This window comes from Myotis nattereri (genome assembly GCF_964212035.1).
Source record: "Myotis nattereri genome assembly, chromosome: 16".
Lineage (NCBI taxonomy): Eukaryota > Metazoa > Chordata > Mammalia > Chiroptera > Vespertilionidae > Myotis > Myotis nattereri.
Genome location: NC_138091.1, coordinates 52,097,669 through 52,121,052, shown reverse-complemented (window position 1 = coordinate 52,121,052; position 23,384 = coordinate 52,097,669). Strand labels below are relative to the sequence as shown.

The following is a 23,384-nucleotide window of genomic DNA, read 5'->3' as shown; positions in this document are numbered from 1 at the left end:
CCAAGGGCACAAACCTGGCGCAGTGGTTCTATTTGTGTTCACGTCCCAGCAGAGCCCTGCATATCTCCTGTCTCATGGCTATTCCCGCTGCTCACGCTGTGCCCACTGTCCCCCCATCTACGCCCTCACCTTGAACTCTGGCACCAGGGTGCCTGAAAGAGCCTTAGGGGTGGAGTGGGGTCTGGGGAAGAAAATGGGGCACAGACCCCAAATAGAATAGGGGGTGGCTTATATCCCAGAACATTCCAGAAACACAACCAGCAGCTCACAGGGGCCTGGCAGGGGGTCACCCAGAGAATCTGAGCCCCCAGCCTGTAGGCCGCCTCGTTTGTCCACGTGTGGTTTCCTCCCTGTGGCTTTGTCCTGGCACCTTGGAAATGACAGGTCCCTCCCGCCCCGGCCCTGCCCGCCCTCCCTGCTGTGCTGGAAGGAGATGCAGGCTCATCCCACGGTTAGCCTGAGCAGAGGAGGGGGCAGCTGACCTGAAGGAACAGCATCTGTGACGGGCCACAGCCAGAAGGAATCATGGAGGGAAATTCTCCCCTTGGGGACTGAGCCCCGTTTTCTCCCCGGGCCCCACTCCCCTCCTGTCCACCGTAGGGTCCTGTTTAGGTCCCGACGCCATCCTCCTCGCCCGCTTTCTCCCTCAGTCCCGTCCTCGGGCCCCACCAACGTGTCTGCGCTGGCCACCACCTCCAGCAGCATGCTGGTGCGCTGGAGCCCGGTCCCCGAGGCCGAGCGCAATGGGCTCCTGCTGGGCTACAAGGTGAGTCCCGCTCCGGGGTCGGGGGGAGGCCCAGGCTCTCTACCAGCTTCCCCATCCAGCGTGCCCTGCCCCCTGGGGCTCAGCCTCTGCCTCCAGAGTGGGCACAAGGGATCTGGCTTCTCATCCACCAGTCGCCATGGCAACCAGAGTCCTCCCTTAGGGGTTGGGGGGGGCCCGGTTTCCAGGGAAGGCATGGGGTCCTTGGGGCTGCTCTGCCTCCCCCAGGAGGTCACGCTGGGAGCCCCAAGCCTCACTCTCAGCTCCGATGGGCTCAGCGTCATTTTCTATCACCTTCTAGAATCCCTCCCCAAAGCCAAACCTACCTGCCTAGTCCAGCCCTGGCCTGGAAGTCGGGAGATGTGCCTTCAGGTCCCGGCTCTGCCACTACTGGCTGTGTGACCTTGAGCAAGTCACACGCCCTCTCAGGGCCTGTTTTCCTACCTGGGTGCTCTCTAAGGAAACTCCCAGCTCCCTGGCTGAGTGCGTCTTTGGGTCCCCCCCCCCCCCCGCCACCTCCCCGTTCCCCATGCCTCCCTGGGGCCAAGCCACTGCAAGGAGCCCAAGTCTACCTGTTCCATCCGCCCCTCGGCCCCTGGGCAGGGGACTTAGGAGACGGGCTGGCAGGGCAGAGGCAGGCCGAGGCGAGGTCCTCACCCGGCGCTGGGCTCCGGCAGGTGCTGTACAGGGAGAAGGACTCGGACCCCCAGCCCCGGGTCTGGCTGGTGGAAGGCAACGCGTCCCTCAGCGTCCAGCTCACGGGCCTGGGCAAGTACGTGCTCTACGAGGTCCAGGTGCTGGCCTTCACGCGCATCGGGGACGGCAGCCCCAGCCGCCCCCCGGTCCTGGAGCGGACGCTGGATGACGGTGAGTCCCGTCCCTGCCCCCACCCCTCTGGGGTCACCCGCTGTTCCTGGGAGAAGTCGGTCGCTGGGGGTCACCACCCCCCTCGGGGGGAGGCTGATTACAGACTGCGCCTCTGTAAGGACGGAAGGACCACACAGGGGCAGTTTGACATTTTGACATTTTGACATCTGATCTCTCTCTCTCTCTCTCTCTCTCTCTCTCTCTCTCTCTCTCTCTCTCTGGGACAAATGTCCAGAATAGACACTTTGCACCTGTTTTGATGTCCTGTTCACCTGGGGCAGGTTCACCTTTGAGTTGAGGCCTGTGGGAGGGAAGGGCTTGATTTTCCCTGGGCACAAGCCCCCTGGTCCTGTGTGCAAAAGAGAGATGCCAACGGGGCTCCGGGCATTCATCCCTGTGGCAAAGGCGGACAGGTCCCCTGCCCCTCCCTCTCCCCACACACGTACTCACAGACCACCCCCCACAGACATCTGTGGGGCCCAGACAGGAATGCAAGAGGAAGCCCATACACCCTATGTCCATAGAGTCTGAAGTTATAAATCGAGCGAATGAGCTGTTAAATTGAATACGTCCTGTCCTCCTACCTTGACAAATATATCCTCATATGACCTGGAAGGCCAAGTTCAAGTTTAGAAACCTCAGCCTTCTGGGCGTACTGCGGCATCACATGAGGAGTGCCACCCCCCACCCCCGGGCTTCTCCCTTCCTCTCCTCCAGCCCGTGCCATTCAGTGCCCCATCCGCACGCACCAAAGAGCCACCCCTCCATCCAGAGGTGCACGTCTGCAGGGGTGGGCCTGGGAGACAGGCCTGTGCAGACCCTGGGAGCAGGCTTGGGCCTGTCTGGGCAGAGGATTCCAGGTCTAGAAAGAGGAGTGGTGTGGGCTCAGGGTGGCCATGCCCCCTTCCGCCTCCCCCCAGCTGCCTCACCCCATGGGGGCAGGAAGTCAGAGTGGTACCTTCTAAAGCACAGACCTGCCTGACCAGCGTGGCTCAGCATTGACCTATGAACCAGGAGGCCACAGCTCAATTCCCGATCAGGGCTCATGCCCAGATTGCTGGCTTGATCCCTAGTAGGGGGCATGCAGGAGGCAGCCGATGGATGATTCTCATAATTGATGTTTCTCTCTCTCTCCCTCTCCCTTCCCCTCTGAAATCAATAAAAATATATTTTTAAAAATAATAATAATAAAGCACAGACCTCCTTGCCCGGCGCTGAGGGCATGGACCTAATGTGTGCACATGTGCACAGACCAAGCTAAAGGTCTCTCCTCATTCCTGCCAGTCATGCCCATGTTGAGGGTAGAGACCTCCGATAGCATCTTCGTGTGCGGACACTGTGTTAGGACACGGTGCCAGGCACAGAGCAGCGCCCCGTGGAGTTTGTCCAGCGGGGTGCCCCCCACCACGCTGCTCTGCCAGAGCTGACCCGGCTCAGGGCTGAGCAGCAGCTTCGCTCACTGTCACCGCTTCTTCTTCGTCCCCCCAGTCCCGGGGCCCCCCATGGGCATCCTCTTCCCGGAGGTGAGGACCACGTCCGTGCGGCTGATCTGGCAGCCCCCCGCGGCCCCCAACGGCATCATCCTCGGTAAGCCTTTCCCCATCCCGTGCCCCGGCCACAGGAAGGAGGAGGCATAAGGCGTAACGGAGGCACATCCGGTGTTGGCGGGAGGAAAACCAGCCAGGAGGTGCCCCCATCTCATCCCCTCAAGAACAGGTCTGGATCATGTTTCTCCCACCAGAAAGCTGTCTGTAAGATTAGCAGCTGGAGCCCTGGCTGGTGTGGCTCAGTGGATAGAGCGTCGGCCTGCGGACTGAAGGGTCCCGGGTTTGATTCCGGTCAAGGGCATGTACCTGGGTTGCGGGCACATCCCCAGTAGGGGGCGTTCAAGAGACAGCTGATTGATGTTTCTCTCTCGCCGATGTTTCTGACTCTCTATCCTTCTCCCTTCCTCTCTGTAAAAAAATCAATAAAATATATTTTTTTAAAAAAGAGTAGCAGCTGGAGGGCAAGGTCAAGGTCAGGGCTCACTCACCGGTTAACTTTGTTCCCCCAAGAGTCCCAGGGCCCCAGTGAAGGGCCATCTGGTAAACCTCAGCCACTGTTCCCATGTATGACCAGGTTGGGGTGCCCTGGCTGGCTCAGCAAAGCCATGCTCACAGGAGCTAACCCCCGCCCCCAGCGGGGTGGGGGGGCGTGCAGATCAGATTCATCAGGGCCTCAGAAGGCAGACTGGAGACAGGGAAAGGCAGGTGCACTGGACTTGGAATGACCTGGGTTGGAATTGCAGCTCAGTCACTTCCTAGCCGGTGGCCTGGCCTCTCTGAGCCTCCCTTTCCTCACCTGAGGCTGTTAAGTGGGTACAGACACTGTGGACAGAGCCCCTGTCCATGCCCCTCCCCTGCTGGCACACTCCCCACAGGCAGCTGAGGACACAAGAGTGACCAAGGGGGCTTCACACAGACGGACCACAGCCAAGGTGGTCCCCCTGCAGACGCTGGGGTGGCCGAGGAAGGAATGACCCTTTCTCAGGGATCTGGGGGGCCGTGTGTCCTGCTTCTTAGCTCAGCCCATGTCCTTCCTTCTCCCCCTCCCCCCCACCTCCCCCCCAGCTTACCAGATCACACACCGGCTCAACGCCACCACCGCCAACACAGCCTCCGTGGAAGTGCTGGCACCCAGCGCCCGCCAGTACACGGCCACCGGCCTCAAGCCCGAGTCGGTCTACCTGTTCCGCATCACCGCCCAGACCCGCAAGGGCTGGGGCGAGGCCGCCGAGGCCCTGGTGGTGACCACCGAGAAGAGAGGTGACTGCCCACTGGGGCTGGGGAGGCCTGAAGGGCAGCTGAGGGCCCACCCCCACCCACCCAGGTGTTCAGACCCTCTCCCCATGGGCGGCTGGGCTCAGCTGGCGAGGGTCACCTTGCCCTGGCCTGGGATGGAAAGTGGGCTCACGTGCCTGACTGCCTAAGAGAGCTCAGGACCCCCAAGGCCTGGCCCCTGTTGGTCCCATGTAACAGACCTTCTTTCTGAGCCTTGATGTTCCCATCTGTGCAATGGATCAGCACCCCTGCCCCGAGCAGAGATGGCGAGGCAAGGCCGTCAGGGATGACTCTGAATAGCTCTCTCAGAATCCAGGGCTGGGCTGGGAGTTCCCCTGCAAGGGGCCTGCTCTGCCCCAGCTGCCACTGGCCAGGAGCCGCACAGGTGCTGGCTGTCGGGTGGGGCAGGAGGGCAGGCCTGAGCCCAGAGCACCACCTTTCCCCACTTGAGAAGTTGATCCTCCGGCCCGCAGACCGCCCGCAGCCCCCCAGCAAGCCCGTGGTGCGGCAGGAGGACGTGAAGGCGCGCAGCGTGCTGCTGTCCTGGGAGCCAGGCAGCGACGGGCTGTCCCCTGTGCGCTACTACTCCGTCCAGACCCGCGAGCTGCCCAGCGGCAGGTGGGCGCTGCACTCGGCCTCCGTGAGCCACAACGCCTCGGCCTGCGTGGTGGACAGGTGAGTCTCCAGCATCTCCGCCCCGCGCCTCCGGCCTGGACGACCGTGCAGAGCCCCGAGGGGCTCCCTCCGCCCCCGGACCTCTCTCCAGCACACTCAGCCCCGCAGCTCTGGCCCGACCGCCCTCCTCTCTCTGGGGCCTGTTACAGCGGCCTCTTCATTATCCGTTTCTGGAGCCTAGAAGCCCCGCAGCGAAGCGCGCTCCATCCTTCATTAGCGGTTTCTCCCAGCCAGGCAGCTCCTCCAGCCTCATCTTTAATAGGGAGCTTCACTCCTCTCCGCCACTCTGGCTTCAATAGCATTCCTAGTGGGTCGTATTTTTTATGCTCCAGTTGTCGTGACCGGGAGTTTTGAGCGATACTTTCCTCCCAGTAAATCAAAAAGGAAGCCGTTTGCCTGGAGAGGAAGTGAGGCTGATAGAGATGAAGTGTGGTTAACTCTTGAGAGCTGCGGCCCTTCCTAAATTTACTGAATTCGGGAAAGGGGTGGCAGTTCCTGGAGGGGGAGTTGCTGTGTTCCTCCTTCGAGGCAAGAAATATGCAGATGGTTCCTCCTGGGGGCCATCCCCCCTGGGGACCATCCCTCCTGGGGACCTATGGCTTATAATGGAGCTGAAGGTGTGGACGCACCCCAAGCTGGCATGGTCTAGGGACCAGCCTGAGAGCTCAGGGCCAGGCCCCTGTTTGTCCCATGTAACAGACCTGCTTTCTGAGCCTCAATGTTCCCATCTGTGCAATGGATCGACAACCCTGCCCCTTGCCCCAAGCAGAGATGACGAAGCAAGGCAATTAGGGAACCTCCGTTCACTGAGCCCGATTCCCCTACAGGCTCAAGCCCTTCACGTCCTACAAGTTCCGAGTGAAGGCGACCAATGACATCGGGGACAGTGAGTTCAGTGAGGAGTCGGAACCACTGACCACCCTGCAGGCCGGTCAGTGCCCCCACCCTTGGGTGTCTTTCTCTTGGTCCACTGGGTACCTCCTGAGCACTAGGTGACCTCTTGGAGGGCGGGGGGGACCTGCTGGGCCAGAGGGGGCCTCGGCCTTGGGCTCAGCACCCACAGCCAGCCTGGCTCCTAGTGCATGTCTTCTCTGATATCTCTCAAGCTGGTGGCCAACCCCGTAAACCGGTGAATGGGAGTGGGGGCCTCAGGGGCAGGGCAGGCCTGTGGCTTTCTGCACAGAGAGGGAGGGGCACTGGGCTCTGGGGCGGTGGTCACGGTCCCCGCCCCCTCTCCCTTCACCCTGGCCCTTTGCTCTGCAGAAGTTGGGGTGGTGGGTGACCTGAGGCGGAGCTGCCCACAGTTCACTGTCCTCCCAGGGGGCCTCAGTGCCAGCCCCCAAAGCTCGCCTCTCTGCCTCTCTCCCCAGCCCCCGACGAAGCGCCCAGCATCGTCTCGGTGACACCCCACACCACCACCTCCGTGCTGATCCGATGGCAGGTGAGGCCCAGCAGCAGGGAGGGGCCAGGCACCAACCTCAGCCCACCTGCTGCCCCCCTGAAGGGAAAGTTCTTAAAGAGAAAACAGGGCAGGACCCCGAGCCCTCCCCCAGCCCAGGGCTACATTCCTCAAATGACCGTGACCTAAGCAGCTGGGAGCCCGGAGAAACGGAGAAACGAGCAGATGGGGCCATGGTGGTGAAGGGGCAGGGAGGTACCAGCAGCCGCTAGGGATGCAATTAAGGATCAAATAAAGGGCTGAGTGGTTTCAGCAGGATTTTTAAGAGAGGTGTCATAAAAAGTAGCTTTCACCGTCTCCCGAAGCTTGTGCTACTCAGCTGTGGACGAGAGCAGAAAGCAAAGGAGACACAATTGAGGTGCAGGGAGGGAGGCGAAAAGGGGGTGGGGGTACATCTGCCCTTGTTCTGGCCTCAGAGCTGGAGAGGACTGGGCGCTCGGGAAACTCCAGGCAGAGGGACCAGAGGCTGAGGGTAGCTAGTGACCATGTCAGGCAGCTCCTAGGCAAGGTCCAGCTCTCTGAGAAGATCCAGGTCAGGCTGGGCCCCAGTGATGCTGTGTGACCGTGGGCAAGTTCCTGAACCTCTCTGAGCCTGCCTTTCTGCTCCGTTAGATGGGATGGCACGGTGATCCCTGCCCTTCCTTTCCTCGTAGGGCCTGCTGCGAGGATGAAATAGCCGTTTTGGAAATGCCTTGTGAATTAAAAAGGCTCGGTCATTTTGACTCCTTTTCCTGGTTGAGACTCAGTATCTGCTCTGAGCCGGGGAGGGAGGGCAGAGCAGAGTGGAGGAGGGTGAGCTGCATGGTCCCGGCCCCTCTCCATTCCCCACTCCCTTCCCTGCAGCCACCAGCCGAGGACAAGATCAATGGCATCCTCCTGGGCTTCCGGATCCGGTACCGCGAGCTGCTGTACGAGGGTCTGAGGGGCTTCACGCTTCGTGGCATCAACAACCCGGGGGCCAGGTGGACAGAGCTGACCTGTGAGTGACGTTGCGGGACTGGGGGGGCGGGGGGCAGGGGGGCACAGGCTCATCTGCCTAAAGCTCTCAGCTTCCTGGAATCTCTCTAACCCGAAACGCTGCCATCCACCCCCGTGTGTGCCTCTCACCCCTGTCCCCTTCGGTCACTGAGCAAGTCTTTATTGAGCACCTTCTCTGTGCCCTGGACACCGTGGACAAAACAGACAGGTTCCCTGCCCTCTCAGAGCTCCAAGGCTGGGGAGGACGTAGCCCCGGAGAGTCTAGGCCAGTGTTGGAAAAGGCTTCCCAGGGGGACGGACACTGATGGAGGATTCCATGGCAACCAGTCCAACGGGACAGGGAGAGCCCAGCATGTGCAAAGGGCCTGAGGTGGGGGAGGAGGACCAAAAGCCGAGCCTGGTCACCGCCCAAGGGTAGCAGCCTGGCCCCCTCCGGGTTCAGGGAGGTCACTGTTCTGCTCTGGGGTCCTCAGAACCCAGCCTGCCTCTAGGGAAGAGGGACATCCCAGGGAGAGTCACGGGGGAATGGCCTGTTGCATTTGGGGGTGAGGAGGGTGGCGTTGGTGGCATGATGGCTGGCGATGGGGTCCAGAGGCAGGGCGGCCAGTAGGAGGCTAATGCAGGAACCTGGGCAAGAGCGTGCGGTTGGGACCAGGGTGGCGGGCTCAGGATGGGACTGAGGGCCGGTATCGGAGATGACGTGCCGTGGGCTCCATGACGGACTCAGGTCAGGGACAGGGACAGGGACAGGTGGGAGAGGGAGGAGTCCAGAGGATTTGGGTGCCCAGGTGGGAGGTGGGACCATTCACCAAACCAGAGGCTAGCAGGACGGGCAGAGCCGTTTAAGATCCTCTCCGCTATGAATTTTCCTCCCGTAATTCCCCTGAGCCTTTCCGGCCTTGTCTCCAAGCGAGGATTCGCAGACAGCGCAGTGATGGACCGCGCAGCTCCGGCGTCTTAATAGAAAACCTCGGGAGGGGCAGACCCCGGGCCTGCGTTGTTTGTCTATTTTGCTTGCGGTTTTTCTATTGCCCGTGATTCATAGTCATGTTTCCTGGTAGGAAATAGTTCCCGGTTCATGTGAGGAAATTCACAACCACTGCTTGATGGTGGTTTGCAGGAGCGGAGGCCAGGGAATGAGCTGGGGCGAGAGGGTTCCCCCAGCATGTCCCCAGGGATGCTGGGCCCCGGGGGCTCAGGGTACCCCGTGGCCTCAGACCAGCGCACACCGGGCAGGGCGGCACTGGCGCCTAGCTCAGCCTCAGGAACCCCTCCCCTCTCTCCGTCCGGCCGCCCTCATTGGGGTCTTCGTGGAGGGGTGTGTGTACTAACCTCCTGTCTGCTGTCTCCCTCCGGCCCCTCCCTCCGCCTCCCACCCGGTAGCTTTGTTCTCCATGCGGAACCTGAGCCGGCCCAGCCTCACGCAGTACGAGCTGGACAGTAAGTCTTGCATGGCCGCTCCGTCTGGGGCCCGCGCCCTCCGCAGGGATGGGGAGCGGGGCCTCTGAGGACGCCTGGCCGCAGGCGAGTGGGGCGCCCACCTCGGGCTACTGCAAGAACGGGACCACCCTTCGCACGTGCAAATTTCCCACAACACACCGAGACGCAGGGCCCCCAGGCCTCTGTCCGTGGGGTGCGGCACGGAAAAGCAGCCAGCTCTGGTCTGTGTGCTGGGCTGGGGGACGGTGGGGCCACCATGGGAGCTGTTGGCTCGGCTGGTTGGCCACACCGGTGTCCATGTCACCGCCGCCCCAGCTGGCCCAGCAAAGGCACCTGTAGCTGGGCTCTGTCTTCCGGCCCAGACCCAGCTGTGGAGGGAGCAGGGCCCCCCGCCCCCCTCCAGGGACCAGGAAACCTTGCTGCCTGCGCATGGCCTGTTTCTCAAGTCCCAGCTGTGGTTCCCCGAAGTCCCGGGGCCTTGGACAAGGGACCCCCACTCTGTAGGACTGAACTGTCCCTCTCCTTCCTTCCTCAACCGGTGGCTGCACGGCCCGCTCCCCACTCCCATTCCAGAAAGGAGAATGTGCACCCAGAAAGGGAGATGGGGAGTCAGCCGCCCCCCCGGCAGGGACAGCGTCCCCAACCAGGATGTCAGAGCCCATTTCCTGCTTCTCTCCCAGCCACTGTCCAGGTGCCCCAAACCCGGGGAAAAACGCAGGCTTTCTTAGCCCAGAGTTCACGTCCAATAAGCCCCTTCCCTTAGGGCTGAGCCCCTGTCAGGAGCTGGTGCTGGAAACTTCTAGCATCTGCCATGTGGAGCAGGATTGACCGGTGACCCGGTGTGGCCAGGACAGGCAGGGGAGTGACCTCTGACCCAGGACAGGCAGGGGAGTGACCTCTGACCCAGGACAGGCAGGGAAGGAGTGACCCCTGACCCAGTGTGCCCGGGGCAGCCTTGGTTCTCACCAGTGTCTCGACACAACCATGACCAGTGCCCCTTTCAGTCTCAACCATGTGCCCTAGGGTCCCCCTGGGCCAGGAAGCCAGCCAGCATCCCCTGGGTCCAGGTCCCAGGCCTCCTCTTCCCTGCTCTTTCCTGAGTCTCCACTCAGGGACTAGCATCACAGGGCGCACCATCCAGCCTCCCCCACAGCCCCACCCTCCATGGCTCCGTCCCCTGCAGGACCGTGACCTCTGAGTGTCCCTCCCTCCCCCCTCTCGCCCACCACAGACCTGAACAGGCACCGGCGCTACGAGATCCGCATGACCGTGTACAACGCCGTGGGCGAGGGGCCCCTGAGTGCCCCGCAGGAGGTCTTCGTCGGGGAGGCAGGTGAGTGCCGCTGCCCCGGGGCCCCCGCCCGCCTTTCCTGCCCCCATGAGGCCCAGCCCGCCTCCTTCTCCTCCCGGGAGTCACCGGCTCCGCACACTCACCTCCCCTCATGCCCTCCAGTGCCCACGATGGCGCCCCGCAACGTGGCCGTCCACGGCCCCACGGCCACACAGCTGGACGTGACGTGGGAGCCTCCCCCGCTGGAGAGCCAGAACGGAGACATCCAGGGCTACAAGGTACGGGCGCTCCAAAGGCCAGGCTGGGGGTTGGGGGTGACCCACAGTCGGTGGTGGAAGAGGCCCCCAGGCCTACACCTGCTGTTCGTACACAGCCCACAGGATTATCGTGCAGCTGGGACAAAAGTACCCCCGCCTGTGCACGTCCTGGGACACAGGAACTCAGGCCTCGCCTCCCAGCCCCCCAGCGCCAACATCAGATCCATGCAAAGCGGCTATTTGGCCAACCCTCATTACACTGATGCTTGATTGGCTGGCCACTGTCCAAATCTCTATTTAAAAACTATTTCTAAATGTGTACTGATGTCACTGTTAGGGCAGGAGTCCATTAGTCCCCACAAGTCACGGAGCCCTTGAGGACTCCTTCATCCTCTTGAAAGCCCTGGGAAGCTGGGAGATGATCCATGTGTGTGCCCATTGTATAGATGAGACACTGAGGCCCAGTTCCGGGGGCCCGGCCAGGTCACAAAAACAGCAGGTGGCAGGGAATCAGACCCCAGGTGTGCTGGCCGCCACTCCACCAGGGGCTGAGCACACAGCCACCAGAGGAGCTGGAGCCATTCCAGAGAATGGCCCAGGCAATGACAGGTGTGGCGTGTGAGGGCCACGAGGGGCCCCGTGGTCACCTGGCTCAGCCCTCACGGCACAGGCAGAAATCGAGTCTCCGAAAAGGCGCAGGGCTCACCCCATCACGGGGCTGGTTAGTGCCGGGGGCCCTGGTTTAAGACAGAATCCGGAGTAGGCGTCTCTTTCCATCTGGGGCGAAGGAGGTGGGAGAGAGGAGGAAAGACATCTTGCCAAGGAAGCGCTAAGGACGATGACACCCCTGGAGTCCTTGCCGGGGAGTGCCAGCTGGGAACACTCACTATCGCGCCCGCCTGAGCATATGCCTCCCGGGGAGGAGGAAGGAGCCGGGCGGGGCCTGCGAAGTGTGGCAGCCACCAGGCGGTCGAGGTGTGAAGTCTCCGGTTAATGTGCACACCAGGAAGCGCGTGGGTGCGCAGACTCCGTATGCCCCCCCCCACCCCCCCCCCCCCCCCGCAGACATCTGCGTGCTCGGGGAAACCTCATAGCCACGGATGTTAACCGGGGAAATGGAATTTCCACCTCCCAGACGTGGATGAGCAGCCACATCCACTGCCATGAACCGTGTGCCGGGGTCACACGCTGTGAGCACAGCTGAGACGGACTGCATCAGGGTCAGGCCGAGCTGTGCCGTGTGCACAGACAGGCCCGTCCCTGCAGCGACTGTCCTTCGGTGACGCCTGCTTACTGAGCAGTTACTTTGTGCCCAGCCGTGTTCTCGGTCCACGTGAAGGTAAACCGTAGGGGAAGGAGACGGGCAACGTTCAAAACAAGTGGCAGCTCCAGGTGGCAGTAAAACAAGCAGGTTAAGGGGAGAGAGGCCGAGGGGGGGTGCGAACGTGTGAGTAGGTTTGTTAGGGGGGGACTTAGCGGGAAGCTGACCCTTGAGGAAAAACGAAGGATAGCAGGGCATGAATCACATGGACCTGGAAGAGGAGCATTCCAGGAAGAGAACAGGGAAGAGCAAGGGTCCTGGGGTCAGAGGCTGCTTGGCGTGTGGGCCAGCACACAGCCCTGTGTGTCGCAGAGGGCGTGGGGAGCGGCATGACGGGACGTGGGCCTGGGCAGGGACCGGGGCGCACAGCCCTCACTCTGAACGAGGTGACAGGCAGGGAAGGTTTGGGGCAAAAGGAGGGGCTGGGTGACTTGGGTCTGTAAAGGGCTGTGCTGGCTGCAGTGCGAAGAGTTGTCTGAAGGGAGCAGGCACATCACGTGTGAGACCTCGTGGCGGCTGAGCTAAGATGGGGCGGTAGCGTGGCGGCAAGGTTTGCTCCCCGGTCCCAGGTGAAGGGTAGAGCCGGCAAACCGTGCTGACGCAGTGAATGTGGGGTGTGAGGGCAGGAGGAGCGACATGCGTTAGCGAGCAGTTGGATGATGGAGCTTCCAGCTGGCGCGGGCATTCACACACGCCAGGCGGGGGCGCTTTGGTGAGCTCTTGCCCACTTTGATTAGCTTCCTCCCGGCCAGCGGAGAAATTAGGCCCGTAGCCTCAGAAACCGCTTCTGCCAGGAGGTGGCGACAAAGGCCCGCTAATCCTCCACTCGGAGCGGCGCTGGGAGCTCTCGGGGGCGCCTCACCAGCAGTCAGCGCCTTAGTAAATGGTGCACTGAGGGTCAGGCAGCTCCAGCCCCGCCAGCTTCTGCAGCTGGCATTGCAAACTGCAGGGTGCCCGTGGGACGTGTCAACACACCCTGCATCCTACCCAGCACCCAGGTGATACGACCTCCTGGTCCTTGCACCCCATTCTTGGTTGGGGTGCACCCTCCGCTGCGCTTACCTTCCATGGCAGGTCCTGCCGGCACCACCGTAAACACACAGCAGGCCTGTACCCTCGTGGGGTTCCCAGACAAGAAGAAACTGTAGCGTTAGAAAAGGAAGGTTCTGGAAGGGTTGCTATGCTCTTACATGCCTCCACACTATTTCCTGGGTCACTCACACCTCCCGTCCAGGTGTGTGGACGGCTCGAGTGCAGGTGTCCTGAGACCGGGTGTCCTGAGACCCGGGTTGTCCATCCCCTTCCCGCCCCATCGTCTGTGTCCGCAGATTTATTTCTGGGAGGCCCAGCGCCAGAACCTCACCGAGCGGGTGAAGACGCTCTTCCTGGCTGAGAACGGCGTGAAGCTCAAGAACCTGACCGGCTTCACCACCTACATGGTCAGCGTGGCGGCCTTCAACGCCGCGGGGGAAGGGCCTCGGAGCACCCCCACCCGGGGCCAGACCCAGCAAGCAGGTGGGGAGACCTCCGAGGGGGAGGAGTCGCCCTGGGGGGTGGAGGAGGGACCTTCTGGCCGTGGCCGCTGGGCTCATGAGGAGTGGAGGCAGCCATCTGCTGCCACCCCCTGAGACATCTGGGCTGGGTACCCAGGCCCCTGGGATGCCCTCCACAGCCCCCAAAGTGGCCAACATGGGATGCTCAGAAGAGAAGTTTTCTCCAAACAGCTTTGGGGAGAGCCCCCAGACCGCCCCATCCCCGCCCCTGCCCCCCCCCACTTGCCCTTGTAGCCCGCCTTGCCCATGGCCAGTCCAGGCCCAGCCAGCCCACTTCTCCCTGCCTGTTCCCACCTACACGTGCCAGGTGCTGGGACCACAGCCCCCCACCCCGCGGACGGAGACAGATCACACACCGCACAGAGGTGCATTAACCTCTGGTGGCTGTGCCGGGACGGAGGACAGAGGCAGGGGACGGACAGGTGGCTGTGGGCAGGTTTGCCTGCAGAGGCGTCCCTGAGGGGTGACATCTGAGCTGACAGGAGGGAGAAGAGGCCGGGGGAGGTGCCGGAGGAGGGGGTTCCGGCCGGAGGGGATAGCGGTGCCGAGGTCTGGAGGCTGGAGGGGATCAGAGGGACCGAGAGGAAGCCAGGTGGCTGGCGAGAACACGGGGCCTGTTCTGGAGGGTCCGGCGGCCGGGGGAGGAAGTCGGCATGATCTGAGTGTGACGAAAGCCGCTGGCAGGTTTAAGCGGCTGCGCAACAGGACCTGGTTTGTGTTTTTATTTTTATTTTTTGTATATTTGTATTGATTTCAGAGAGGAAGGGAGAGGGAGTTAGAGAGAAAAACGTCAATGATGAGAGAGAATCATTGATCTGCTGCCTCCTGCACACCCCACACTGCGGATCGAGTTGCAACTTGGGCATGTACCCTGACTGGGAACCGAACCGTGACTTCCTGGTTCGTAGGTTGACGCTCAACCACTGAGCCACGCAGGCCGGGATAGATGGTGTTTTTGAAAGATCCCTCTGACCGCTGTTCAAAAGACAGACTGCTGTGGGGAGAGGATGGAGGCAGGGAGGCCGGGGGGAGGACGAGGTAGGGGTCCTGCTGCCACAGGGGCAGATCCGCCCTCTGCACACTGTCCAGTCACTTCTCAGGCAGATTGCACCTGAGCCTTCGGAAGCCCTGGGGATGGGCAGGGCAGGGGTGCCCCTACGCTATGGTGAACAAGGGTGGCCTGGTCAGGATGCCTCCCAGGGTCCCCCGCCGGATGAGGGGCATTAGAGGCTGGAGACGGGGTGTCTGAGCTGTCCCGAGCCATCGCCAGGCCCCCGCCTTGGCCTGTCACGGAGTTCTGTCCTTGCGGGTTTGCACCCCGCCTTTCGTCCTGACTCCCTGAGTGTCTCCCGACCGGCTGCCTCCCATTCTGTAAGCGGCCTTTTCTCTTCTTTGGGGATGAGCCTGGCTCCGGGAAAACCCCGTCCCTCCTCGGGCTCTGAGAATCTGTGTGTCTGTCTGCCCGCCTGTCCTGACCATTCTCTGTCGGTGTCGTCAGCCGGGTGTGAGCCCCCGGGAGCCTGGAAGCCGTGTCACAGACACAGCAGGACGCCGTGTTCTGTCCCTCGTCCCCCCAGCCGAGCGGAGGCCGGAAGGGCCCCTGAGCTCGCCTGCCTCCTTCAAAGGCTGCTCGCTGGCGCGGCCTGTCCCGGGCTGGACGGAGCCGGGCGGAAGCGGGGTCGGGGTCAGCTCCGGCTCCGTGGGGGTGGCCCTGACAATAATAGCCGGGCCATCCCGCTGGAGCCAGCACGGGATGCTACCCATGGAGGCTTCCTTCCCGTCCGCCCCCGGAGCACCCACCCCCATGGTGTTGGGTTGCTCCTGGGCCCTCAGGCCAGAAAGGCGGCTCTTCCAAGGGGCTTGGCTGTCCCTGGCTCTGGCTGCGAGTGACAGCGTGGTCTCTGGGCGTCAAGCCCCGGCCCTGGGGACGAGAGAAACGGCGGCTCTGCCATCTGGTTCAGTGCCCGCCCGATGCTCTGAGGCCCAGGCACCCCCTGCCCTCTCCCGGGGAAGCTGAGAGAGATGCCCCCACAAAACCAGGACACGGCCTGGCCCCGCAGAGACCCTGGGGCAGGACCCAGGCTGGGCCTGGGCTCTGAGCCAGGGCTAGGGGCCCCTTAGCAGGAGGAACCCGAGTTCTCTAACTTTAGGCAAAGAATTCTTGGAGTCTGAGGTTGGAGAGCGAGTGTTGAGATGCAGGGAGAGGAGGGGGGTCCCGTGACCCCTGGCGACCCCTCCTGCCCCGTCCTGTCAGAGCCCTGCTCTCTTCTGCCTCCCGGCCCCCACCCCTGCTGGCGCCTGGGAGCTGAATGGGGCTTTGAAAGTCGGGGGGAGGAGGGAAACATCCCTATGCTGTCTCCCCCGCAGCCCCCAGTGCCCCCAGCTCGGTCAAGTTCAGCGAGCTGACCACCACCTCGGTGAACGTGTCCTGGGAGGCCCCGCAGTTCCCCAACGGCGTCCTGGAGGGCTACCGGCTGGTGTACGAGCCCTGCACCCCCGTGGACGGTGAGTGGGCCCCCAGCGCGTGCCTTACACCCACCTCGAGGCGACTCTCTCCCAGCCGGGGTCCCCTCGCCGTCACTGCAGTCCATGTGGCCAGCACCTCCCAGCTTCTAAATAGAAAACAGGCTGGGACAAGGGAAGGGGAATTCTGAGGTGAAACAAGTTGGGGTGAGGCTGAGGAGCGGCCCAGGTCTCCTTACTCCCAGGTCAAAGTTTTCAATCTCTTCTTGTCTGAAAGTCGATGGCAGTCGGCGGGGGGGGCGGGGGGGAGGGGGGGCATGGAGGGAGGCAGGGGGGAGAAGGGACACCTGGGAGAGACACAGCATCCCAAGCTAGACAGGCCTCTGTCCGCCCGTGAAGATGGCGGGGGTGGGGGTGCCTCATGGTCCTGGCCCAGGCATGCCCCCCAGAATTTAGATCCAGCCTTTCTCTGGGTTCAGCTTTCTCTGCCTTCCGTGGAGTCAGGAGCCGCTTGGAGAATCTGATGAAAGACGAGAGCCTCTCCCCAGAAGGATGCACAAGTTTGGGGGGCATTGCACCCCGCTCCCTCTGTGAGCCTCTGATCATGAACCCTGACCTCAGAGTTCTCCCTCTGACCCTGGGCTGTCTTCAGAGCCTCTCTGTAGCCCCTGCCCCACCCTCCAGGCCCCGGCTGGGACCCTGGCCCATTCCCGGGCCCCCCGGGGGGGTTAGCCCAGAAGCACAGCTAGTGGCTTAGAGAGGCGGGAAGGAAACTGGGCTCCCAGCGGCCTGCGTCCAGTTCCGGAGCCCAGCCAGACCTTGGGGATGTGGCTGGCCTACCAGCTGGCACCCTGGTGGCCAGAGGTGACCACCTTGGGCTTACCCCTCCCTCCCACCCCTCCCCGACAACTGAACCTGGCCAGCAGTTCTGGGTCAGCCGGGGAACAATGGCCCTCAGTCTGCGCCGCCACTGCCTGCGTGCCAGCAGCCTCCTGTCTGCAGAGTGGCACTGTGTGCTGGGCCAGCAGGGGAGCCAGCCCCGGGAGGCCTGGTCAGGTGCAGGCCCGGGAAAGGGGCCATCTCTCCCAAGGGCAGGAAGGAGAGGACAGAGGTCACGGGGAGGGGACGCAGGGGGATGGGACAGGCGCGCGCTCGTCACGGTGGCCTCCACCCGGCCTGCCCTTGAGAGGCGTGAGGGCTTTGCCTTTGGTCCCTCTGTCCAGCAGGGTCTGGACCCCACGTCCCCGCGCCCTCCCATATTCCCGTCTGCCCCGTGATGGCCCAGCTGATAGGATCCTGCAGCCCTGCGTGCGGCTAGGCGACACCCAGTCTGGCCGGCGCGGCGTCTGCACCCCTATTGGGTGCCTCGGCCCTGGGCTCAGGTCAGCAGGCCGCCTGAGCACCCAGGACCCCTTTCCTCGGGGAAAACCCAGGTCCATGCCGATGAGGGGTTTGCTCAGAAAGGCCAAGGAGCAGGTACCCAGAGCTGCTGCTCCAATCCTGGGCGTATCCCCACGTCACCCCCAGATCTCCTCATTCCTGCAGGAAGCACCTCTTGAGCGCCCCCCGTCTGTCACTCAGCACTTTATTTATTCAATGCGTAGATCGGGAACCTACCATGTGACCTAGCAGGTGCGCTGCTGTTTTTCTTTAGCCTCATAACATCCAGCCTTAGATGCGACCGATGCCCTCACTCAGCAGAAGGACACACGGACGCTAGGGGACATGCACAAGGCCCCTGGGGCCAGTGCTGGGGTCTGAGCGCAGCCCGCAGGCTGCAGAGCCAGTCTCCCAGCAGTGACCGTGTGCTCAGTGGACATGGGAGCTGAAAGCCAGTCCTGGCTCTTGGGGGACAGTGGTCTCCTGACGGGGTGCTGGCCAGTGGGGTTGCCTGGAGGACATGGATGTTTAACCTTTGCCAGCTCAACTGGCAGGGTGGAGGGTGGGGGGTGGTTTGGATCTGTGCAACACAGAGCGCCAACTCTCACCTCCTGAAAACCATCCATGCCTCCCCTCTAATTGCCACAGTTTGGGGTGCAGTGACAGGGGGACCCTGGTGTGAGCTCCCAGCTCTCTCTGTCATTAGAAGCCCAGGCTATGCTGAAGTTGTCCTGGCTGTAGGGGCTCAGGTTATCCTGGCTGTAGGGGCTCAGGTTGTCCAGGCTGTAGGGGCTCAGGCTGTCCTGGCTCTAGGGGCTCAGGTTGTCCTGGCTGTAGGGGCTCAGGTTGTCCTGGCTGTAGGGGCTCAGGTTGTCCTGGCTGTAGGGGCTCAGGTTGTCCTGGCTGTAGGGGCTCAGGTTGTCCTGGCTGTAGGGGCTCAGGTTGTCCTGGCTGTTGGGGCTCAGGTTGTCCTGGCTGTAGGGGCTCAGGTTGTCCTGGCTGTAGGGGCTCAGGTTTTCCTGGCTGTTGGGGCTCAGGTTGTCCTCAGCTGGCTGCAGGTGTGTTCCCTCCAACTCTGGGCTACGCTGTCTTCACAGAAGCACTTCCTGAAAGATGGTCCTTGGAGTTGGAGTTTGCCAGGATGTGACGAGGGGAACAAAAATGGGCTAGAAAATGTATTGGGGCACAAGCGTTGAGTTAAACAGGATGGCGCGTTGCTTTTCCCTCCAGATGCAAAAGGACCTGTGGGCATTTCGGAGGCAGGCAGTGTGTAGCCTTTCTGAAGCCGGTTCAGCCGTGGGGCCCTTTCTCCTAAGCACAGCCTGGAGGACTGTGGCCTGAGAATCAGTCTGGGAGACACTGCTGTGTGCCCGAGGGTGCCAGCCTGGCCTCGTGCCAAGGGGCTTTAGCCCTGGCAGTGCCTGCTGCCCCCGCCCCCAGTCCCCCGCCGGCCCCGCAGTGCCCACATCCTCCGCTTTCCCCCCAGGAGTCAGCAAGATCGTGACGGTGGACGTGAAGGGGAACAGCCCCCTGTGGCTGAAGGTGAAGGACCTGGCGGAGGGCATGACCTACCGGTTCCGCATCAGAGCCAAGACCTTCACCTACGGGCCCGAGATCGAGGCCAACGTCACCACGGGCCCGGGCGAAGGTAGGGGAGCGTCGGCGGGCCTGGAACCTGCCGCCCTCCACACACGGCATTCGGCCCCCCACACGGGAAGGGGTGTCCAGACACCGGGCAGAGCAAGATGGGGTCCCCGGCGGAGCTCCCGGGCCAGGGGACAGCAGACACAGGCAGACACACCGCACCTCGAGAGCACAGCGTGGGCCTGTGCAGTGCGTTGATGGAGGTGAGGGAGAAGGTGGCTGGGCTGTCGGGTCACCCATAACATCAGAAGTGTCTCAGGGTGCCGCTGAGGTCAGAACCCCTGGGGTCCTTTTGATAAGTGCAGGTTCCTGGGCCCCAGGAAATCGGCATCTCTGAGCATCTGCTTGGGAATGTGCATTTGAGCAAGACCGAGGGGGTCTCTTCGGCACCCGCTGTGAGAACCACTGATTGTGGGGGTGGGGGAGGCAGGAAGGCGACTCTGACTGAGCTAAAGGCGGGAGCACCTGCCGGCTGCCTCCTTCCTGGACAGAGGTGACAGGCTGGCAAGGTTGGGGGGAGGGGAAGAAAGGAGCGGCACAGCAGTGCACCCACCTGAGGCAGGACGGGAGGGGCAGGGAGGGGAGCGCCAGGGGCCAGAGAGGAAAGCGTGGCTTGGTTTGGGTCTTGTGACACCTCTTGAGGTCGTCCTTGGGCTGCGGGGATGTCTTAGGACCCACGGTGGTTGGGGCTTAGCTCTCCAAAGTCCCTGTCACCCCTGCAGAATGTCCCCTCCTGAACACAAAAGCCACCTGCCTCCCAGGCCACTCTCTTCCCTCCCTTCCTGAGAGAGAGCACAGCCCATCCCACACTTTTCCTGAAATCCCTCCCCCTGCCCTCCCCTCCTCCCACCCCCCTGCCCCATGGATCAGGCCTCCTTGCACCAGCGCCTGGCTTAGCCCGGCCTCTGGAAGGTGAGCTGGGCCCCAAGAGGCCGCCTGCCCCTCCGCTCACCTGCGGGATGGGTTTGCCCTCCCAGCTGCTTCCGGCTGCCCTTCGCTTTCTCTTTCTGGACACCTTCCCTTCCTGCCCCTGGCTCTGCAGAGAAGCTGTGTGGCTCAGGCTCCATGGGAACAAGGCCGCAGGGCTGCAGGGAGAGCCGCCTGGAGCCACCGGCCCCCCTCTGCCCTGCCTCTGCCCCTCCCTGTGGGCCTCTCACCTGAGCCCGCTTTCCTGGGAAACAAAAGCAGGAAGAGAGCTGTCAGCCGAGCAGTGGCATGGGGACAGGAGATGCCCATCTGGACAGACTGTTCTAACCTGAGGCCTGGGGGCAGGCCAGGGGACAGGAAGTACAGGGCGGGGGGTGAGGGGGGTTAAGGAAGAGCCAAGATGCCTCCTGCAGGTGTGAGTGAAGAGGGTCTGCAGGGAGGAAAAGCAGCTCCCATGCTCCTCCCTCCCCTTCCCCCAAGCCAGACAGTGGTCCAAGAGATGACTGACAGCTCCGTCTCTCAGCCCTGAGCGAGAACTCAGGGTCCTAAAAGCCCCGCCCCACCCTGCACACCTCCCTGGGGCTGTCACTCTGCGGGCAGGACACGCATGAGGGAAGGAAGGAAACGCGGTCCTCAAGGTCATGGGTGGGGACTGGGCGCGGGCGGGCATTGGGCTGCCCAGCTCTGTCACTGAGTCCCTGGCCTCCGGTCCAGCCCGCCAGCTCCTGGGCCCAGGGATCTTCCATCCGAAGCTGGACTCGCATCCACCAGGGCCACCTGCCCTCGCTCAGCAGCCCGTCACCCATCACTGGCTCCCTGGCCCCACCAGCACATAGGAAGCACCTACTGTGTGCCCGGCTCTGAGCAGGCAGGGCTGCACGTCGAATGAGTGACAGCACTCAGGGTCGGGCCCAGGGGGACAGTGGGAGCCAGAGGACAGGCACTGGCCTGTGCTGCAGGACACCCCAGACAGAAGGGGCCCGGGACCCATGGCGGAGAAAACCGGCTCCCTCCTCTTACTACCGAGGTAGCTGCCTGCTGCTCCGGCTCCCGGGCTGGCTTCTACCTGACCACCTGCCTCACCAGGAGAACTGGCCCTGGAGCCCGGCTTTCCTCCCTCTCCAAGCAGCAGGGCCCAGGTCCTCCTGCGGCCCCGCCTCCTCTCCCCCTGCCTTACAGCCAGTGCGGCTGCGCTGGAGGATTTCAGACAGGCGGTGGGAGACAGTGCTCTCATACGCCAGGAGGGAGGATGTCAGGGGCCCACTCAGCCCCCCAAAAGCAACCTCCCCCTATCATGGGCCCGCTCTGCCATTGTCCTACCCGCCTCCACTGCCCCATGACACATCCCTTCAGGCCTTGCATTCCAAAAGGCTGTACAGGTGGGGAAACTGAGGCACCGGAGGGCTATGTAAACTGATCAGCCACCCATCTAATGGTTCTGGGTTGGGCTAGGCACCCGGGTCTCCTGAATCTGCTCCAGGGACCTTTCTGGCATCACCCCAAGGTCCCTCTCCTGCCCTGAAACTTGGAGTTGGGGGGAAAGAGGGAGTAAGACACAGAGAAGAATCAGCAGGGCAAGCCTTAGACACACTCCCCGGCCTCACCCTGCAGGGTTTCCCGGGACTCGGGTAGGGCTGGTTTTGCGGGCCAGCCCCTCCAGCTGGGGCACCGGGAGGCAGGCAGGGTGCCCGTCGGTGCCCTGCATCCCTGGCCCACGTGTGCCGTTTGCAGGTGCCCCGGGACCGCCTGGAGTGCCCATCATCGTGCGGTACAGCTCCGCCATCGCCATCCACTGGTCCAGCGGAGACCCCGGCAAAGGGCCCGTCACCCGCTACGTCCTAGAGGCCAGGCCGTCAGGTACGCCCGCCCTGGCTGAGCCGCTGTCCCCGTGGAGCCCCCGTCTCACTTCCTGCCTCCTTCCCGAGTCCCTCCACCTGGTGCACTCCTGTCATCGGCACCTGCGATGGCGCCTGTGCTTCTCCAGGCGAAGCTATCGGTAGCTGTGGGAGTGGGGAGCAGGGAGGTGCACCCTTAGTTAAGGAACACCCCAGAAGTCCCCAGAGAGCTGCACCTAGTGCCCAGTGAGGACCCACTCAGGTGGAGGGTCGTCCAAGAAGCCAGGGGAGCCCTAGCCGATTAGCTCGGTGAATAGAGCGTCAGCCTGCGGAACAAAGGGTCCCGGGTTCGATTCCGGTCAAGGTCACGTACTGCAGTCGCAGGCTCCTCCCCAGGCTGGGCCCTGGTCAGGGCTCGTGTTTCTCTCACACTGATGTTTCCCTCTCTCTTCCACTCTCTCTAAAAATCAATGGGAAAATATCCTCGGGTGAAGATTTAAAAAAAAAATAAAAGAACCCAGGGGAGCAAAGAGTTGAGCTCACAGAGGTTAAACACCCATGTCCTCCAGGCAGCCCCACTGACCAGCGCCCCCCAAGGAGGTCGGCTGTCCCCCCGAGACCCAGCTGCCTCTTTAAGGCCCTCAGGACTGGCTTGGCAGCTCCCGTAACCACCCCAACCTGTCCTGTCAAGCCTGAAATCGAATCACAAGAACTTCCCAAGCCATCAGCAGATGAGCGGCCGATGAGCCGCTGCAGGGGCTGCTCTGCACGCTCCCGTTTCACAGTCGCCGCGACACCTGCGCCTCCCGGCTCCCCTTACCCGCGGAGCCACTGCCAGCTCCCCCGTTGCTAGGCTCCCGAGTTCATCAGAGAAGCCAGAGTCGGCAGAGCAGGAGGCGTGTTCCTGGTCTTCCGTGGACCCGTGATTAGGCCACTGAAGCTGAGACACTAAACGCAGTCTCTGCTGCTCCTGCAGGAGCAGCAAGTGGCAGGCACAATGGAAAGTAGCCGGGCATGGCAGGAGGTGGCACTTCTAAGGGGGCATCAGAGCATCCCGGGGACATGTTAGCTCCTTGGGGCAGGCGAGCCCTAGTCATCTCAATACCAGCAGTTCATTTCAGGGGTTCCAGGAGGCAGCTCCCACCCCGTCGTTGCCCTAATCTTAGGTGCATGATTACAGTCACCAACAGCTAACACACACAGCAGCTCAGAGCCAGCCTGTAGCCGGAAGGTGTGCGTACGGCTGGCTCTCTCCCCACTCCAGATGGTCCCGCCCCACCCCTCCAGTGCCCGCTGCTGAGTTGGCCTGGAGACGGCCGTGTGCTTCTCCCAACCAGGGCCCGAGCCTGATTTTTCCACCCGAGTTGGCCGGCCAGGGTGCCAGGCTGTGGAATGTTGGCTCCAGAATGGACTCCGGCCTGTTGATTTTCCGCTGTTTCCTGGGAGGCCTGGCGTGGGGCCTGGTGTTCCGGGTTGGGGGGCCGTGAGTTGGTCCACACAGGTGGGATCAAGGACTAGGGTAAGAGGAGGGACCGAGCCAGGATCCCCAGAAGGGTCAGGACTCAGAGCCGTGGCGGAGGGCTGGTGCTGGGGACGGCAGGCTGTGGGAAAGGGTGAAGAGCCATTGCCTTCATCTTGGGCTAATAGTTAAGACGGAAGGTGGGGGTTGGGGGTCTGAGAGGGAAGTCAAGAGCTCAAAAGTTGGAGAC

General features: G+C 62.6%; 1 protein-coding gene across 1 annotated transcript in view; it reads left to right on the top strand.

Moving 5' to 3' along the window:
- Nucleotides 1-23,384, top strand: part of SDK2 (sidekick cell adhesion molecule 2) — a 205,433-nt gene that overhangs the window by 163,520 nt on the left and 18,529 nt on the right. Inside the window, exons 26-40 of the mRNA XM_081110258.1 lie at nt 651-766; nt 1,441-1,630; nt 3,119-3,217; nt 4,243-4,437; nt 4,926-5,127; nt 5,955-6,058; nt 6,498-6,568; nt 7,430-7,565; nt 8,948-9,004; nt 10,236-10,337; nt 10,458-10,573; nt 13,202-13,388; nt 15,794-15,931; nt 18,756-18,917; nt 21,572-21,697. Coding sequence (XP_080966384.1) covers nt 651-766; nt 1,441-1,630; nt 3,119-3,217; nt 4,243-4,437; nt 4,926-5,127; nt 5,955-6,058; nt 6,498-6,568; nt 7,430-7,565; nt 8,948-9,004; nt 10,236-10,337; nt 10,458-10,573; nt 13,202-13,388; nt 15,794-15,931; nt 18,756-18,917; nt 21,572-21,697 — 2,001 coding nt within the window. The remainder of the gene's footprint in view (nt 1-650; nt 767-1,440; nt 1,631-3,118; nt 3,218-4,242; nt 4,438-4,925; nt 5,128-5,954; nt 6,059-6,497; nt 6,569-7,429; nt 7,566-8,947; nt 9,005-10,235; nt 10,338-10,457; nt 10,574-13,201; nt 13,389-15,793; nt 15,932-18,755; nt 18,918-21,571; nt 21,698-23,384) is intronic.